This window comes from Aptenodytes forsteri, unplaced genomic scaffold, assembly GCF_000699145.1.
Source record: "Aptenodytes forsteri isolate BGI_AS27 unplaced genomic scaffold, ASM69914v1 Scaffold88, whole genome shotgun sequence".
Taxonomy (NCBI): domain Eukaryota; kingdom Metazoa; phylum Chordata; class Aves; order Sphenisciformes; family Spheniscidae; genus Aptenodytes; species Aptenodytes forsteri.
This window is the reverse complement of record NW_008795948.1, coordinates 1,893,151-1,911,317: the sequence shown is the minus strand read 5'-3', so window position 1 is coordinate 1,911,317 and position 18,167 is coordinate 1,893,151. Positions and strand designations below refer to the sequence as shown.

The window sequence follows — 18,167 nt, the reverse complement described above, 5'->3', positions numbered from 1 at the left end:
ATTGGAACAGGCTGCCCAGGGAAGTGGTTGAGTCCCCATCCCTGGAAGTATTTAAAAGACGTGTAGATGTGGTGCTTAGGGACATGGTTTAGTGGTGGACTTGGCAGTGCTAGGTCAATGGTTGGACTCGATGATCTCAAGAGTCATTTCAACCTAAACGATTCTATGATTCTACCTCTTATTCATGAATGTATTCAGCTATGTATCTTATTAATTTTTTTTTCAGAGTAGGAGAAGTAGATAGCTTGAGAGGCATTTGGAAAAAAAAAAATTACAATTTACCAAGAAAGCAGCATATGGCAAAAGCTTCATGTCCTGATCTGTTTTTTCGTCTACAATGGCTTTGTTCAGATTTGGCTATGCTGGTTTTTTTAACAGTGGTCTAGAGTCTGAGCTGCAGCTATTTGTTTTCAGCAGCTGTTGTAACTTGCAACTGATTGTGTGAAGAGTGTGCTCCATTCCTCATTTATGAGGCAGAAAGAACCCTGATGCTTCTGCTCCCATGGTTTAATTGCCGGCAAAGTACTGGGCAGAGTTAACTGAGCAGAGGGGTCCAAATGATATTGAAGATTCCTTACTGAACTTTATTTGTCAAGATGGTTTTGGTATCTTTTTCATAGTTTGTGTTTAAGCAGGTTGTGTAACAACTGTGTGCCCAAAAGGGGACATCGTGTGACTATTGATTTGCTCCCTAGCAATACTACTGACAAAGCTGTAAGTAGAGCTGTGGTTAGTTAGATCTACCTCGGTCTCCTTGCACATTTCACTCAAATGACTTTATGGCTAATTCTGCTGAAGCCTTAGGGAACTTAACAAATGCACATCATAGATGAGGAGTTGACTTACAGCTAAGATGGTAACTAAGAATATAGCAAGTATTTAGATGAGAAGCAAGACTCAGACCTAGCTGAAATTAATGATGCTTGAAGAAGCATAGTCAAGAAACAGGGATGAATGGTTGTTAGAAGTGAGACTACCTGGAAGTTACCCTGTAGATTTCATAGGCAGGGAGCTGTTTTTATAATCTTTGATGGATAACCAAAAGCTAAATCTTGTGCTTCTTGATAAATGCTCCACCAAAAACCTCTATTTGGAAATGTAACAGCCCTGATGCTTCTTTTTGCCAAGAGAGATATTTTTTTCTTTTTTTTGTCTAATCACAAGATGAAAGAAACTAGAGGAATAGCGGAGGTCAAAACAGTTGTCTGAGAATTAGGTGCTTGCTCACTTAAATTGCTCCCCTTGAAACACTGTGAGATTTCAGCCCTTGAAGTGCTCCCAACAGATTATTATTCAGAATGCAACAGCTCTGGAGGAGAAGATGGGAGACCAGTCTAGAACAGCTGCTATTTTAGATAAGGACCCTTGCAATAGAGGGGATACTGGAGTTGGGATTTGAACCTGAATTTTGTAAACTTGAGTGAGATGGATGTTTCCTTTTTTCCCCCCCACTCTTTTGAAGTTTAAGCTGTGAACTATGAAAAATTAACTGACATCTAAGAGTGTTTATTACCTATGAATGACTTAATTTCCTAGTCATTTTAAATGTCTGGGCATCTACCGTCACCAACTCCCAAAGGATTCACAAAGGTGGGAAAATGTAATTTTCCCCACTTTACTGCTAGGGAAGGAGTGAAGCAGTTTATTAAAGGTTGCAAATGAGTCAGTGACAGAGCTCTGGTTAGAACTTGCCTACTTCTTTCAGCCTTGCCTTTTGGGCTCCTTAGGCACTGTGTTGTGTGTGTGCATGCATGTAAGAAAGGAGAGGCACAGGCTGTTTAGAGGACGAGACAGAAAGAAACCCATGTAGTGATGCAAGGATGGAAGAGGTAACTGAAGTGTGGGCTGGATAACTGACTAATTTGAGATAGGAAGTAGCCTGGAAGACTTAGGATAAATTAATGTAGTGTTACAACTTAATCATTTGTAGCATTAAGCCAAGATATGTTTTTTTCCAATCCTAAACTGGCATAATAGAGAGTAATGAGCTTACAGCTACTCACATGGGGCTGTCTGGGCTCTACGTAGAATCTTTGTGTTAGAGCCTTGTGGTGTGGACAGGGGTTGGTCCACATACCACAGCTGAACAGAATGACTTATGTAACATAAGTCATGATACCTTACTTCTATTTTCTATAGTAATTTTTTTTTTCTTCCTTATCTGATAGTTCATAGATTTCAAGTTTTTGTAGCACCTGGCACTAAACTAGAGAGCGGGCCTGCTACCCTGCATTTCTGCAATGACATTCTCGTCCTTGTAAAAGACCTTCCTCCTAGTGTCATGGGGCAATGGAAGCTCTCAGATCTGCGTCGGTATGGAGCTGTCCCAAATGGATTCATCTTTGAAGGGGGTACCAGGTGCGGCTTCTGTAAGTACAAATGGAACCTGTCTTCTAAAAGTTGTTTGAAACCTTTTGTAGAAATGTAAATGTGAGTCTCGTTCAAAGTGGAGTTTGCAGAACCAGCTGTGCTGCTTTGTCATACAGGCAGCCTCATATCAGAGGGTCTGTTCTACCGAGTAGATTTCTGCAGGCTTCAACCCTGGTGTTCAGTAAAAAGGTGACTATGTGGAGTCCTGACTGAACATTGCCCCGAGGCTCTCCAGATGTTTAGTCAACTGTTGCTATTGGACACAGAGCGAAAATAAGGTAATGACATTTTATGGCTTGTGTCATGCAAGAGAGAAGGCAAAATGGTTTAATGTTCAGATTATTACATTATGATTAATTATTTTTTTGTTTGCAGAGGGAAAAATGATACGGAGCTTTGAGGTTACAGGTGGCATCAAGGCCCTCATTGTGTAAATGCTAATGTCTAATTCCCGTAGAGGACTTCTAGCTCCTAAAAGTTAGGAACTTCTGTCTGTTCCCTTCCCTGTTAGTAGCTTTGTCACTTTATGGGACCATGAGATTCATGGGGTCAAAATGAAAGCAAGCAAGCAAGCTGAAGCTAGTTTCTGTAGCCTAGTAGCTAAGATACCCCTTTAGATGGGGAGAAATCTCTTGTTCCGATGTCCAGCTTAGGACTCCTCACATTCTCACTTCAGATAAAATGCAAAGCTCCTGTGCAAGAGCTGGAAAGGAAAGATAATACACTGGTATAATATCATATACATCATTAGAAAACATAAGGTTTTAACTTCAAAAGCGGAGTTTGAAGCCATGCTGAATTGATGATCTGTGAGTGCAAGTGGGTGTGCAGATTGCCAGTTTGGACGTGAAGTTGTTTGACTTGCATACTGAAATGTGAAAATAATGGATTTCTTCAATTACCAAACTGAAAAAAATAGAAGGTTTCAGAGTTGATCCAAATCCAAAGATATTCTTCCTCGGGACTTTTGGCAAAATTTGGAGACGAAAGGGAAAGAAATTATTTTTGACTGTCTTATTCTAGTGAGGGGTTTTTGTTTTGTCTATTGAAAAGTACAGAGCTGTGTTACAAAGATGGTAAGTATGGACTCAATTGTTATATCCTGATTCCTGATTTAAGGCACTTGTCTTCAATGTGGAAGATTCTGGTTCAAATCTTTCCCTGCCTAATTCAGAGGCTGGGGTTAAAGAAGGGTTTCCACCACCTGAAGGAATGGGTTATAGGTATATCCTGTGAGGAAGCAAATCCATTTTCTTTTAAGGTTATTCTGTTTCAGTTATCAACTGGTATGGGAACTGCAACACAAGTATCTTGTTTCCTAGTGATGTGGTTTAGACTGTGAGAAAGAACTGGCTATAGAGTATAAGGGGGAGTCACCACAGTCACCTTTTCCCCCTCTCTTGTAGATAGTGCAATTGACCCAGGCTAAACTTGAACCTGCAGCGTAGGTCTGCCAACACCTGCAGTTTTGGTTTGAACAGTTTTTTTTCCATGCAGAATAAAGCAGTTGTTCATTCCTGTGTCTGTATGCAAGTACCACTTTAAATGCAAGCTGGACTTCTAGTGAATGTATGCACTGCTATGCTGGCATAATTTGGGTCTGCTTTTTGAATTATTAACTGAAAATAGAAAACTTAATTTTGAACTAAACACTTCAGAATGCTTACAGGGAGAAAATTTCCCAAAGTTGAACCACAGTGTGTTTTTTCTCTTTTTAAAAGGGTGCTGCTATTTCTGGAAAGCTTGTGTAGAGTACTAGTTTTTGAACTAATGAAATCTGAAATAATTTAACTAGGGAAAACTTATGTTTAAAAAAATGTAGGGAGCTGAAGTAGAAATGCTAGGCAATCTTTAAGTAAGATTAGCAGCGATTAGGTAGACAGATTACACAGATCATATAAATTATCAATGTAATTCCTCAAATGAGAGAATATAAGACTTAACTATTTGAGTAATTGGTAGCCCTGAGACTCTCTAGGGAAGCAGAGCCTCTATAATTTTTATTGAGTAAGAGGTGCAGCAGCACTGTGATATGTTTGATTTGGTTTTTCCTTTGAATCTTAACGCAGGTGCCTCAAGTGATGAAGACAGTAATTTCTTACTAATAAGGGCTTCAAATAATGGCTTGATTTTTGGAGTATATAGTTGATTGCAAATGGAGTACTGGTGAATTCCAAGCATGTGTTTTATGCAGACTTTCATTAGAATATGGAAGGAGACAAAATAATATTCTGAGGGCTATCCAAAAGTGGAAATGACTAGCAGAAAATAATGATGGATGCCAGGACTTATGTTCCCCTTTAAAAATAATGAACAAAAAACCCAATTGTTTTTTTTTCTTTCATGCTTTTTCCAGAAGGACTGTTCAGCGCTGACTGACAAAGCATTTGCAACACACGTTGTCTGAAGAGTCCATTTCTTTGATATACTGCAGTTTTGAGAGGGACATTGTGATAGGGTATAAAGAACAGACATTTAGGAGTCCTTAGTAAATGTGATTTTTATGATAATGTTGATGAATGGATATGACTTCAGTTCTGTTTTTCATTCCTGAAAGCATAGAAGTAAGGGGTATTTGCAGATCAAAATGAAATGTGCTGACTTATTTATCACCCATTCTGTGTGGAAGGATCTTTCATTAGTGGCTGCCTGAACCAAAGAACTTAGAAAATGCCTGGTTCACTACTAGAACTGAGTACTTCACCTGCTTACTTGTGCTGATTATCTTCATAGAATCATTTAGGTGAAAAGACCCCGTCTTTTAAATACCTCCAGGGATGGTGACTCAACCACTTCCCTGGGCAGCCTGTTCCAATGCTTGACAACCCTTTCGGTGAAGAAATTTTTCCTCATGTCCAATCTAAACTTCTCCTGGTGCAACTTGAGGCCATTTCCTCTTGTTCTATCGCTTGTTACTTGGGAGAAGAGACCGACACCCACCTCGCTACAACCTCCTTTCAGGTAGTGGTAGACAGCTTGCAACTAGCCAGTAAATTTCTGCTGTGGTGGTTACTGTTGTAGTCAAACCACCTCAATGTGTAACATAGCTGCGAGGAGGTGCACAGGATGAGGCTGGATTTCTAAACACAGTGCTGTCAGGAATGATGGATGAATAAAGAAGTGTCTCTAGTGTTTAGTACAAGATCTTGTTCCCTGGAAAGATTCCCTAACGATGTGGGGACCACTGATATTACTCTAGTAATCTGTGTGGCCTTATGAGCTCTGCAGATGAGCAAAGAGGAGGCTCTGCAGGGGGTAAGTAGCAAGAAATTAGATGGTTGAGCCAGTCTCCTTCCTGCTGGATTCCTGTCTGCTTGAAGGCATCTTCCCCACAGCTTCCTAGGAGGTCCTGTAGAGCCTTGCTTTGAGGCATGCAATATATGCTCCTCAGGTGTATGGCTTGCCTAAATCTTGTGTTCATCCATTTAATATTAGTTGTTAGAGGATTGCCTGTGTCCAGAAAGCTGAATATAGCATCTCCACAGGCACTGTTTTGAGGTCACCTAACTTCCAAGTATTCAGCAGCAAGGCACTTAACATATAAGTGTAAAGAATGAAGGTATGTTCCAGTAGGGTCTAGCTAACATACCCAGTCCTAAATTATTGTGTTTAATAAAACTTATCTGTTCTCTTCATTTGGTTTTGTAATGAAATGGATCTATATTATCAACTGTGTACTGTTATGATCTGTATTTATGATTGGAATGGAATATATTAGATTACTAGTATATCACCCTCCAGTTCTATGTATTGCTCATGTTATGTTGTTAAAGATGTATACTTCCCCAAATAAAATCAGACCAGTAGGTAAGATGAACTGTTTTTATGTGATTAAAAAAAATGTTCAGTAGCCCATATGGTGAATATAGGCCACCGGCCACCTCAGTTTGTGCATTACATTTTTTTTACAGTGTTTAGGGAATAACAGTTTCAGTCTTTTTATTCTTAATTGGGTTTTGTAGTAAATGCTAATGTATGTTATAACATTACTAATGTATTAGGAACTTCCATTTACTGTTAATTGATTTGAAAGAAAATTTTATGCTTTAATACATAGAATATCATCAGTTCACATTAATGCTCGAATTTTGAAAGCTAGCAAGTAAATGAACAAAAATATTAATCTGAAATAACTTTCTGTCAATTTTTGCTTAGTTGTTTGGTAGTACAAATGAATGCTGTAATTTATTTTGAAAGATTGGTGGTGCTTTAGCACAGAGAATTTGCCATAGCAGTTGTGTTATTAAAGTGTTGATGAGACACTGCTGATCTGGTTATACAGCAGAGTTATAGAAAGCTAATTATTAAGTTTATACAATACAGTAAGAAGCTAATTTTTTTAGAATGAGATCAGAAAGAAACTTCCAGTTTGGATGTCACAAATGCCTAAATGTCACAGAATGCTTGAGGTTGGGAGGGACTTCTGGAAGTTACCTTGTCCAACTCCCCTGCTCAAAGCAGGGTCAGCTAGAGGAGTTTGCCTAGGACCATATCCAGTCAGGTTTTGCATATCCCCAAGAATGGGCACTCCACAACCCCTGTGAGCAACTTCTTCCCATGTTCTGGTGTATCAGCTGCTCCTCCCAATTTTGTATCTCCTGCAAACTTGCTGAGGGTGCACTCTGTCCCATCATCCAGGTCATTAATGAAGGTGTTAAACAGTATTAGCCCCAACGTTGACCCCTTGTATACACCAGTAGCGATGGGCCTCCAGCTGGACTTTGCGCTGCTGATCATAACCCTTTCAGCCTGGCAGGTCAGCCAGCTTTCAGTCCACCTCACTGTTCACTTATCTAGTCTGGGCTTGATCAGTTTGTCAATGATTTGTCATTTTATCAAAGATTATCAGACTGGTTAGGCTTTATTTCCCTTCTCTAAATCCATACTGACTACTCCCAGTCAGCATCTTGGAAGTGGCTTCTAGGATTATTTGCCACCTTCCCCTCTCTGTGGTTCCCTGAATCCTCCTTCTTGTCCTTCTTGAAGATAGAAGTCACGTCTGCTTTTTTTTCCCCCAGACCTCAGGCACACCATTTCACCCCCCAGTCTCCATGGCCTCTCAAAGGTAATAAAGAGTGTCCTTTCAGTGACACTAACCAACTCCCTCAGCACCTGTGAATGCATCCCATAAGGCTCCATGGGCTTGAGTATGTTCAATTTGTTTAAATGTTCCTTAACCTGGTCCTCTTCCACCAAGGGAAAGTTGTAGTTTTTCTAGATTTTCTCACAAGTCTCAAGGGCCTGGGATTCCTGATGAGGAAATTGAATCATGTCAGTAGACCAATGTGGAGAAGACCTTGAGTACCTCAGCCTTTTTCATGTCCTTTGTCAACAGGTCCACCATCCCATTCAGCAGTAGGCTGAAGTTTTCCCTAGTTTTCTTTTTGCTGCTGATATACTTGCAGAAGTCCTTCTTGTTGCCTTTCACATCCCTCCCCAGATTCAATTCCAGGTAGAGTTAGGCTTTCCTAACCCCATTCCTGTGTGCTTGTACAGTGTGTCTGTATTCCTCCTGCGTCATCTTTGTCGCCGTACTTCTACCCTATGTATGCTTTCTTTTTATGTTTTTGTGTGGAGTTCCATGTTCATCCATACAGGCTTTCCTGCCACATTTGCTTGGTTTGAACTTGTAGGAGGTGATCCTTGAAAATCAGCCAGCTCTCCTGGATCCCACTTCTCACCAAGACTGTATCACATGGGATTCCTCCAAGTAAATTCCTGAACAGGCCAAAGTCTGCTCCTGCAGACTGATTCTAGGAAGTGGGAGTGAAGATGTTATGGGTCCCTAGGTAAGCAGTTAAAAAACCAAAACCGGAATCTTTTTCTAAGTGAGTTGCCTAACTGGAGAGGATGCTCTAAAACATCACTAGAAAAGATGAAGTGGTGGTAGTGTTGCTCTGCATGTCTTTTCTGGTTGCCATACTTCTACGGAGTGGGAAACCCAGGTTCCTGGCCTCCTTCAGCCTGCAGGGCTTCAAATCTTCGTTTTCCTCCTGAGGAGTGGTTGGCGCCCACAGAAAGAACAGCCCACTACAAGGCCTGGAAGTTGCCTCACTGTGTAACCAGGCATGCAAATGTCACTGGGGTCAGAAGAGAAAAATGGAGTATGTGTCTGTAGTCTCAAGACTGGGAGGGCAACTGCGGGGACAGACCCTAGATTCTGTTCACTGCTCCTAAGCTTAAATGCTTAGTTCCCAAACTTAAATCTTAGTTGTATAAGAAAGTCCAAAAATAATGGAGTATATAAATAGCCCTTCATTACGTTCTTTAGTTAAATTGTGGCATTTCTTCTGTAACTTGTTCTAGATTTGATGCAATTGCTGTGCTCCAAGAATTTAAACTGATTTGGGCTTATTGAGTGTTGCTGTATCTTCTCTCCATGTTACAGAAAACCTAAATGGTTCAATCCATAGGCCAGGGTGCCAGTTGCATAAGGAACGTGTAGTATGAAATGTGGATGGATGATACAAATGTGAAACTGTAGGTGATGGAGCTTGAAGCATCTGAATTACCTATGTTATGCCTTTTCCCACCCGCCACCCCCCTTAAGCTTACACTAATTTCTGGTGCTGAATGATACAGGTGTGAAAAAAGAACAAATATGATCCCTTATCTTTCAAGGGGAACTTTTCTGGTTCCAGGAAGATATTCTGCATTTCTTGACACACCATTAATTAAAATGGTCTTTGAAGCTGTGGTGAGGTGTACATAAATAAAGAATCTGCTTCTGTATGACTGTCAACTGTTTCTGAAGGTCTAACACTGTTTTGAACACTGATGTTGTCATCCTTTAAAAAGAATCAAAGTGTGAATTAGGCTTAAAATGAGCCTTGAGTTTTGTAGATCGTTTTATATCTATGATCTTTTTAGTCTTTTTAAAATTTCCAACCTAAATTTGTGTCCATTTATCCTAGATTGTTGTTGTACCAACATTGTCCTTTAGTGTAATGTTCTCTCTCTCTCTCCATGATGCTTACCTCCCTAAATATTTATAGAGCGTTTATTTATGCTCTCTGCCACTTTTGCTATGTTAAACAAACTCAGCTGTTTATCTTCCCTGTAAGGTACAGGAGCTCATCAGTGTACCTCTTTTTTAGGTATGAATTAATTTTTTTATTTTTTGTTACAGGAGACCAGAATAACAGACAAGTACTTTGGAAAGGGTCCCACTACATTGTTGAGCATTATATTTATGTTTCTTTTTTCTTAAGAAATGTCTGTCTTGATAGCTGAGAACCTTCAGTTGCCATGGAAGGGTGTTTTTGCCTCTTCCCCTGCACACGTGCCTTCAAAGGGAAGAACAGCATATTCATATTGGTACAAAATAGCCTGCCACGGTTGGAAACTTTACATATTCAGTTCAAGCTTCTCAAAGGAGCTGTTTAACATTATATTTATGTTTCTTTTTTCTTAAGAAATGTCTGTCTTGATAGCTGAGAACCTTCAGTTGCCATGGAAGGGTGTTTTTGCCTCTTCCCCTGCACACGTGCCTTCAAAGGGAAGAACAGCATATTTATATTGGTACAAAATAGCCTGCCACGGTAGGAAACTTTACATATTCAGTTCAAGCTTCTCAAAGGAGCTGATGCCCTTAACTGAGCACTTAGACACATCTGCAAGCATAACAACATTTAAATATGTGTTTAGTTTAAATATTTGATTTAATACTGCCACTAGAAGAAAATGCTTTTTGTAAATGGGACCTAAATAAAAATATAACTCTGGTTCTTCTTAACAGAAAAGTGCTGGTAAAAGGAAAGACCATCTTTCTTCAGGTATCTGACTCTTTTACCTCATTCCTCTGAAATTCTTGAGGAATAGGACAAACAAGTAGTGTCCAGGAAAAAAAACCTGATACATTATTACACAAGTTGTTTTAATTCCTAAATGAAAGCACTCTCCATTACCCTGTCATAGAAACATCATGCGATATTATACAGACTCTATTATGAATGTTACTTTCCCATAGGTTAAACCATATCTTTGCTCCCATTCTTTCTGTGAAGCTCTGAATGCAGAGGATTAGTGAATTTAAGTTTTAAATACCACTGTAATAAATGCCTTACTAAAAAGGAACTGATGATCTTGTGGTTAGATCCATAAAAAAACCATGAAGTCCCAAAGAGAAGCAGAGCTTACTTTTGGATATTTCTGTGGTAGAATTGAGGTCTAAAAGGATCTGAATCTGTTTTAGCTTTCTGTTCCTTCCTTCCTCACAAAATTTCTCATAAATATAGAATACTTAACTATGTTTTTGAATTAGTTGCTCAGTACAGGTTTTGTTCAGCTCTGAAGGCTTTGGTGCTCAATCCAGGTAGAGGGAAACCATCTGAGATAATGCTGTGATTTCAAACATTAAATCTAGGTGCATTTTCGAGATGGATAACACCAGTTTATTCTTAAATAGGAAAAATAGCATTTACATTTTGAAATTCTCTTGCTCTTAACATGACAATTGTACTGCTAGAGATTAGAAAATCCTTTCTTCTACTTCTGACAGCTGCAAATAAGTTCATCTCTGGGTAAAATGTGGCTCCCCTGCCCCCAGCCTCTCTGTAGCTGAAGCTCAATCACACATACCAGTTGCAAAAAAAGGCATCTGGGCCATTTATTTGAAAATTAGAAGCAGTAGAGGTGGTTGAACTGGGGCAATATCTGGAATTTCTTGAAAGGTTCTGGGTTGTGTAGATTAAAACTTCTGTTTATGTGCAGATATTGTTCTGTTGCTTTCTCCTACTTAGGTCTACTACAGACAACAAACATTCTTATCTTGTTTTCAGTAGTCATGCCCATGTCTTAGCTGGCAATAAGAGGAACACCCATTGTCATTTTCACCAGAGAGAAGAGCAGCCTGAGCCATGCAGCCTGAGATACCTTCTAAAGGGGGTTGCTCAAGGGCAGGATTGAGACATACGGGTTGGACAACATGATGATTGCCATGAACTGAACTGCCATGATTCATACCTGTCCTGTAGCTAAAAGACTTCAGGCTCTAGCATTGCCTGGCACCTCTTAGGAGTAATAATTCAAGGGAATGGACTGACTCTTCCTCCCTGCTTTCACACATAGTACGGAGATTTAAGTAATTTTTGGTTATTGTGCATTTTCAGGATGTGTTTGCCCATGGGTTTGCTTTTTTAATATGATGAATTAAAATCAAACGTTAGCAAAATTTAATAATATTTGGAAGTTCTATGAAATTGGCAACTTCTCTTGAACGTTTGGGAGACTGTACGATGCTTTACTGCTAACTGCCACAGAGGACTGGCTTAGTGTTTCAGCCTTGTGCAAGTGGTTGCAGGCTGCTTTTCACCAAGTCTCTTACCCCATGGAGAGAGTGAGTGAGTGAGCTCTTCAGTCTAGTAAACAGCTGCATGGTATTACAGTGATGCATACCACATATTCCTTGGCTTCCAAATGCTTGTGCACCAAATCTGTTCCAACACATGACTGAAATGTGTAATTTCTAGTAGTGAATTTCTCAGCTTTCTCAAGAAAGCAGAAAAGAAATGTAATTGCTGGCTTTTATGTATGCTTTTAAAACATAACTTAGTTAAGCCTTAACCTATTCATTCATCTCACCTGATGTCTTTTGCAAGGACCCCCAGACTTCTTCCTTCCCTTGCAATCTAGTTCTACCTAGCAAAACAAGAAAGAAAACATTTCCTGTGAGAGTTGATCAGCCATTACAGTGGTCATGTGAATAACAGAATCTACAAAGAAATATTTTACGCATATGTGTATATTGGATTCGTATCTATGTGCACATGTGCATACACTGTTTGTACTAGTTACATAAAGGCCGTCACATTTGTTTTTAGGATTTCCAAATGTGTGATAGTTCTTCACAAAAATCATCCTTTGAGTTAAGCAGCCAGCTCACATGCACACATTTACTTTTTTGTTTCCATTAAAGTCAGTGTCTTGTAGAGCCTCTTAGGAGTTTAATTAAGACTCTTGACAATAGTGATAAAAGAACAAAGTGGTCCAGATGCACTCTTTATCTACTTGAGGAATCTTCTTTTCCTGAATGGCAACATGGATGTGTAGGATTCTGCTGAATTATCAAGCCACATAGTTTATCACTGTGCTTGAGGTACGAATGTCCTGTTATGTTGTCTCTATACTCTGCTTGCTTATTGTGCATGGGATGGGAAGGTCGTGTTCAGAGCCCATCAAAGCCTTGTGCTGCCCTGCTCCCTCAAGAAAGGCATGTCTTCTGGCATCAGTGTGGTTCATGGGGGAAGAGTCATACCATTTAAGATTAGGCAAACTGATTTCCCTATACTCCATCTACTCTGTGGGGGGAGGAGAAGGCAGCTCAAAGGAAGAGCTGAATTTCGAGTCATTCCTGAATACGTACTTTGCACCCAGCTCTTTCTAATACAGAGTTCTCTGACTCTTTGGCATCTCTTGGGGAGGGGAAATGGGACAAGACTGTGAGTGAGTCACCACCAGAAACCTTCATACCTGTTAGACTTTGTGATTAGGGTTGTAATCTCCTAGATGGTCTTTGATACTGAAGCCAGGGTGTGTATATGTGCCATGAGGAAACGTGGGACAAACTTGTTTTTAAAAACAATAATAAAAAACAATACCACAGAAGTGTGGAGTTAAGTAGGCTTTACTTTGGTTTATATTTCATGAGCTAGTGTGTGTTCATCTTTTCAGTTACTTAAACATAGCTTAGTGTTTTAATATTTGTCTATCCTGAGTCTCAAGGAAGACCTTGTAGTCTAGAAATGATTGGCAAGCCAGCCCTTAAGTATAAATTTAACTTCTACCAGTGAGTGAATTCTAATTCCAGTTGAATTTATAGCAGTTCATCAAATGAAATAAACTGTACCAGGAACAGGATTTCTGTTTCTTTGGCTGGAGAAGTTTTTATCAGTAAGATCTGAAGAGGAACAAATGTGGTGCAGTGACAAATCAAGTTACGAAGATGCTGCTAACAATGTTGTCTTGAACAGATTTAAGCAGAGCAGGCAAAGACTTAGATGTGACATAAATTGAGAATGACAAAAGAGCATGGACCAGAATATGCTTTTCCTAGAGTGGTCAGTTTACTGCTTGCTGGCTATATCTAATTTACTAAAATAATTAACTTGGTTTGTGGTCCACTCTTTATTATCCCTTTTGTTTGAATCCCATAGCCCTTTGTCAAGCAGTCAAAAGTGTATCCATTGCTTAAATGAAATGTGAATATCCTGTTGGATATGACAGGGCATATGTGTGGAAAGTGGTGGGGATCCAGGCATTCTGGTCAAGACCAGCTCTGCTGCTTTAAGTAAAACTGGCAAAAATATGTATGCAACTCAGAATTGGCTAGAGACATGCAGAAGTCAAACTTATGTCCAGATTAGGGTCCCAAGTCCCTAGGAAAGTAATATGCCAAACACTACTGCAGGTCGGTATTGTGGTTTTCTACTGTGTATGGCTTTGGTGAATTGGCAGCACTTCTTCAAGGCCTATATACTAATTTAATATCCTTTTGTATCTGGTTATTGTATTTTTTTTCCTGAAGTCACTGGTTACTGGGGTGGTCTTTTGCCTGGTCTTTTAAGAGCATCAAAAAGGTCACCTAGACTTTTTTTTTTTTCTTTCTTGATATGAGTAATATTTGGACTGACAATTCTCAAATAAAATGTTCTGTGGAGCACTTCTAGTCTTGTGTGTTGTCCGTGTAGCCATATATCATGCAGCTCAGAACTTGTTTGTTTATTTAGTGATTCTCATTCTAATTTTGCTTGGGGCTATTCTTAATGAATGGAAAGCAAAATATCAGAATAGAGCAAAGGGTAAAGATCTGATGACAACCTGTGGAGTCGTGTTACATTCTGTTAATAATAGACACGTAGGACTTATTCTAGGAAAATGTATAATATAAGTCAGCAATATAACCAAATCCTAATTCATTGGGATATGAAAAGCTGCACTTGGTTAAAACTGGGTAACAGTAGAATTAACTTGGTTCATTTTGATGAAGATACTTTAAGTATCCCTGACACTTTCATAGCTAGGATTTGATCTACAAAATTTTAGGGATAAATAAGAATAAAAGACCCAGACAGCTGTTGAGCATATGGCTTGTATTTTGGCATTGCTCTAATTGCCTGAATCTCAGAAAATTAGCATAAATTATTAGGTAGCTGTTGAATTTATGTGTATGTTCATGATATAGTGTGTGTGTGCTGACCTGATTTTTTTTTTTCATTTCTTTTCTCTTAAGGACATGTCTTGTTGATTTCTTTTCACGGCTTGCACTGAATACTCTTTTGATTCCTAAATTATAAATAGCTTCAGCTAAATATATTTCTAATGTATCCAGGTGAAAAACACATAATTATGTTGTGCTTTCTTGCAGGGGCTGGTGTTTTTTTCCTTTCTTGTGCTGAAGGAGAGCAGATCAGCTTTCTGTTCGACTGTATCGTCCGTGGCATCTCCCCGACGAAAGGCCCTTTTGGTTTGCGTCCAGTCCTACCAGGTTAATATAGGAAGTATAGAGTAACTGAGTAAAGTAGGAACTTGCTATGTCTAGCACTTATTGCTGTGATTGTAAGAACAGCTTGCAGACACTAAGGGTGTAGAAAGTGCAAAGTGGTTTTCATTCTGAAATGTCACAGTACAGATTTATCAGTTGAATGTACCCAGTTTCCCCCTGCTGCTCTGGCTCATTCATATTTCTGGTGATATTGCTAACTTTAGCCTTTTCTTATTTAACAGTACTAAAATATGACAATTTGAATTGAAAGGAACCCTAACCTTTAGTTTTAAACTTACATAGTTCAACTTGGATCCATGTCTGCATTACTATTTTGATAGTTTAAGGGAAAACTAACTTCTAGGGCATTTTGAGTTCATCTAAAACACTTAGAACTAAGTCTTGCCAACCTTAGAAAACTTTGTCAGGCCTCCAGATTACATTTCAGTTTTGCAGCTTGAGCTTCTTTTCTGATGTGCAAGGATTAAATTCCTTTTCCTATTTCATGGTAAATGGTGCATGCGCTGTAATGTTCAGAGAGGAAATTAGATGGCATCATTGTAAGCCCTGTTGACTTTTGACTTTAGCAGATGAAGAAACATAATATTGAGTCGGAATGACTGTGTCAAATGGGGCAAGAGTGCGGAAATGAGATTGCAGAAAAATATCTGTGAATTGGCAGTGGGATACAGTGGGAATAGGCTGCAAGAACGGTGAAGGATGAGGTGGGATTTCTGGAAAATACTTAGAGTTTCTGTTTAAGTGTTAGGCAGTTAATAGGTGTTTGACAGGGTTTTATTGCTGTTATATGATTAAGATAATTGCAGGAAGAAAATGCGATGGAAAAGATTAGAACTGGATGCAAAAATTGTGAAAATAAATTATGAAAACTTAGTTAAGATAAATGCAGTAGACACAAGGCTCAGTTCATCTCTTCTTTCCCATAGTTGTAGCACCAAAGTAAATAAAATAATCAAGCAGAATAGTGGGCAATAAAACCTCATTCTTCTTATATGATGATCTGTGTTTGCATTCAACTAAGTGGAGTGTTAAAAAAAAGCAAACAACAGAAACCCAAAAAACAGTGCTGATGCTTAAAGCTTTATTATTGAATGCATATTTTTCTGCATATCTAAAACTGTATTACACATATACAACTCCTGTCTTTCATTTAACAAAAATTTATGTCCAGAAAAATTAAGTCTACAAGCAACTATTGTTGCCTTTTTTTAATTGATTTTTTTAAATTTTAATTTTAGAAGGCACATTCTTTGAAAAATCTTTTTTTAGAGGCATGTAGAAGTAAATCTGCTTTCACATCTTAGCAACTCTGGCATTTGTGGTTTGTTATACATAGCCACATAACACATTCCCTTCCCTCCTTCAAGAGCTCTGACCTCACTGAAGTGCATAAAGTGGATGTGGAATATCCTGGGGATGATTTGGTGATTTTTGTAAGGGAAGACCTCTTTTCTGAGGTCTTTTTCATTTGTCTTCTGTGCTTGATGGACTTGCCACTAAAATGAGGTGAAGATGTACCCAGCCACTCGATTTCACCTTGTTTCCCTGGACAGGAGCAGTGTCCTGTAGGGAACTGTGCTCACGTTCTTGCAGACTCCTCTGCAGCCCTTTTCCAAGCTACTTTGACCCCTCTAACTTATATTTCCCTGTATCTTTACCCTTGTCTCTTCCAGTTTGTTGTCACCCTCTATGTACACGTCCCTTCATAGAAAATGTTTATTTTTCATGTTCTCCTTCATTTATTACCCCATGCAGAAGCTTGCACAGACCTGTTTAAGGCACATGCACATGTACAATACTAGTGATTCATCCATAAACTAATTTTCCTTATCAAGTATGCTGTTACACAGCATGTACTGTGTTGCTTGAAAAGGTCAAGTCTCTACCAGCTGCATACTGTATCTGGCAAGAGTATTGAAATTCACCCAACCTTTTGAAAGGTTTAGTTATTAAATAGATTAATCATCTGCACACCTCAGGTAACTAGATCAAAACTTCCAGATTGGGGATTCTACCACAAAACATCTAGTCAATGTTATTCGTATTTACTGCAGGGCAGAATGCTACACAGCCTCAACTGTGCTTTATGCAATGTTCTGCTTTTGTGTAATTTAAAAGCTTTTATAGGAAGCAGCCTTCTCTCCACAGTTTGCTGTTTGAATTTGGCTTCTTGCTGTTGCCTGTACCTTTCCAACTTAAACACGAAATATGCTTCAATAACTCTTAGGTATTTTCAAGAAAGGAAAACACACAAAGGACAGCTGTACAAAGAAAAGAATGTAATGTGGTGAAAAAAATGTCACATTGACAGTGTTCTTGGACACCAATGCCCACGGAACAAATGTAAAATCTAGAGACGTTATGCGGTCAACATCTGCTGAGTCTGTCTTTGGCAAAAGGGTAATGAATGAAGCCAGTGGCTTCATGTACAAACAGCTCAACCATATGGTTAAATGGAGTGCTGAAATATTTAAGTGTTAGCATGAAATTAATAGGAAATGGTAGAGACTGGTTTGAAGAGGGCTGGAAAATGACCAGTTTTCTTACTTTTACTTCCCATAGTGATTCTTTAAACAAATGTAAACTGCCCAGCGTCCCAAAGGAGTTTGTAAACTGCATGTGCAAGGGATATTTGCTCAAGTACAATATTCACATCTTCTTTTCAGGATTGCAGTTTTAAAAAATATACCTTACTTCCTTAAAAGCTTGGTGTTCTTATAGATATGTGATTACTGAATGTATTTTATTATGTCATCTATAAAATATGTAATGAAAAAGCTGCACAGTGGAACTCGTAAACTTGACTGACTATTGCAAGGTATCAAAATCTGGTCTAATCTCTCATAGCTGACCTGCTTTGAGCAGGAGGTTAGACCATAGAACTCCTGAGATCCCTTCCAACCTGAATTATTCTGTGACGTTTTGGAAATGGGTATCAAATGAATGTGAATATTCTTACGATAAAAATAATTCTATTCTGTGTACATCCAAAATAAAATGGAAAAGAAAAAGAACATTAGATGTTTTACAGTTTTCTACTGTGTGGTACTTATTTTGGGAGTCCATTAATTCTGCAAAATTGTACCAAAATACTCCTATTGGTAGCTCCATTAGCAGATTGGAGGTTTTGATTTGTTAAAGGCTGCATGATCAGGTCTCAAATTTAAGACATACGGCATTGAGTGGGAATGCAAAGGTAGTGTAGGTATCTGTAAACGTTTTTAGGCAGTGTAGCGTTTTAAATAAAGGACTCAAATGAGTGACAGGATATCTTTGGATGGCTTGTTTTCTCCAG

The 18,167-nt window shown here is 38.8% G+C and overlaps 1 protein-coding gene across 1 annotated transcript in view; it reads left to right on the top strand.

Moving 5' to 3' along the window:
- The window catches only part of DOK7 (docking protein 7), a 67,865-nt gene that overhangs the window by 2,500 nt on the left and 47,198 nt on the right, over positions 1-18,167 (top strand). The window contains exons 2-3 of the mRNA XM_019473692.1: positions 2,169-2,369; positions 14,735-14,854. Of these exons, the coding sequence (XP_019329237.1) occupies positions 2,169-2,369; positions 14,735-14,854 (321 nt within the window). The remainder of the gene's footprint in view (positions 1-2,168; positions 2,370-14,734; positions 14,855-18,167) is intronic.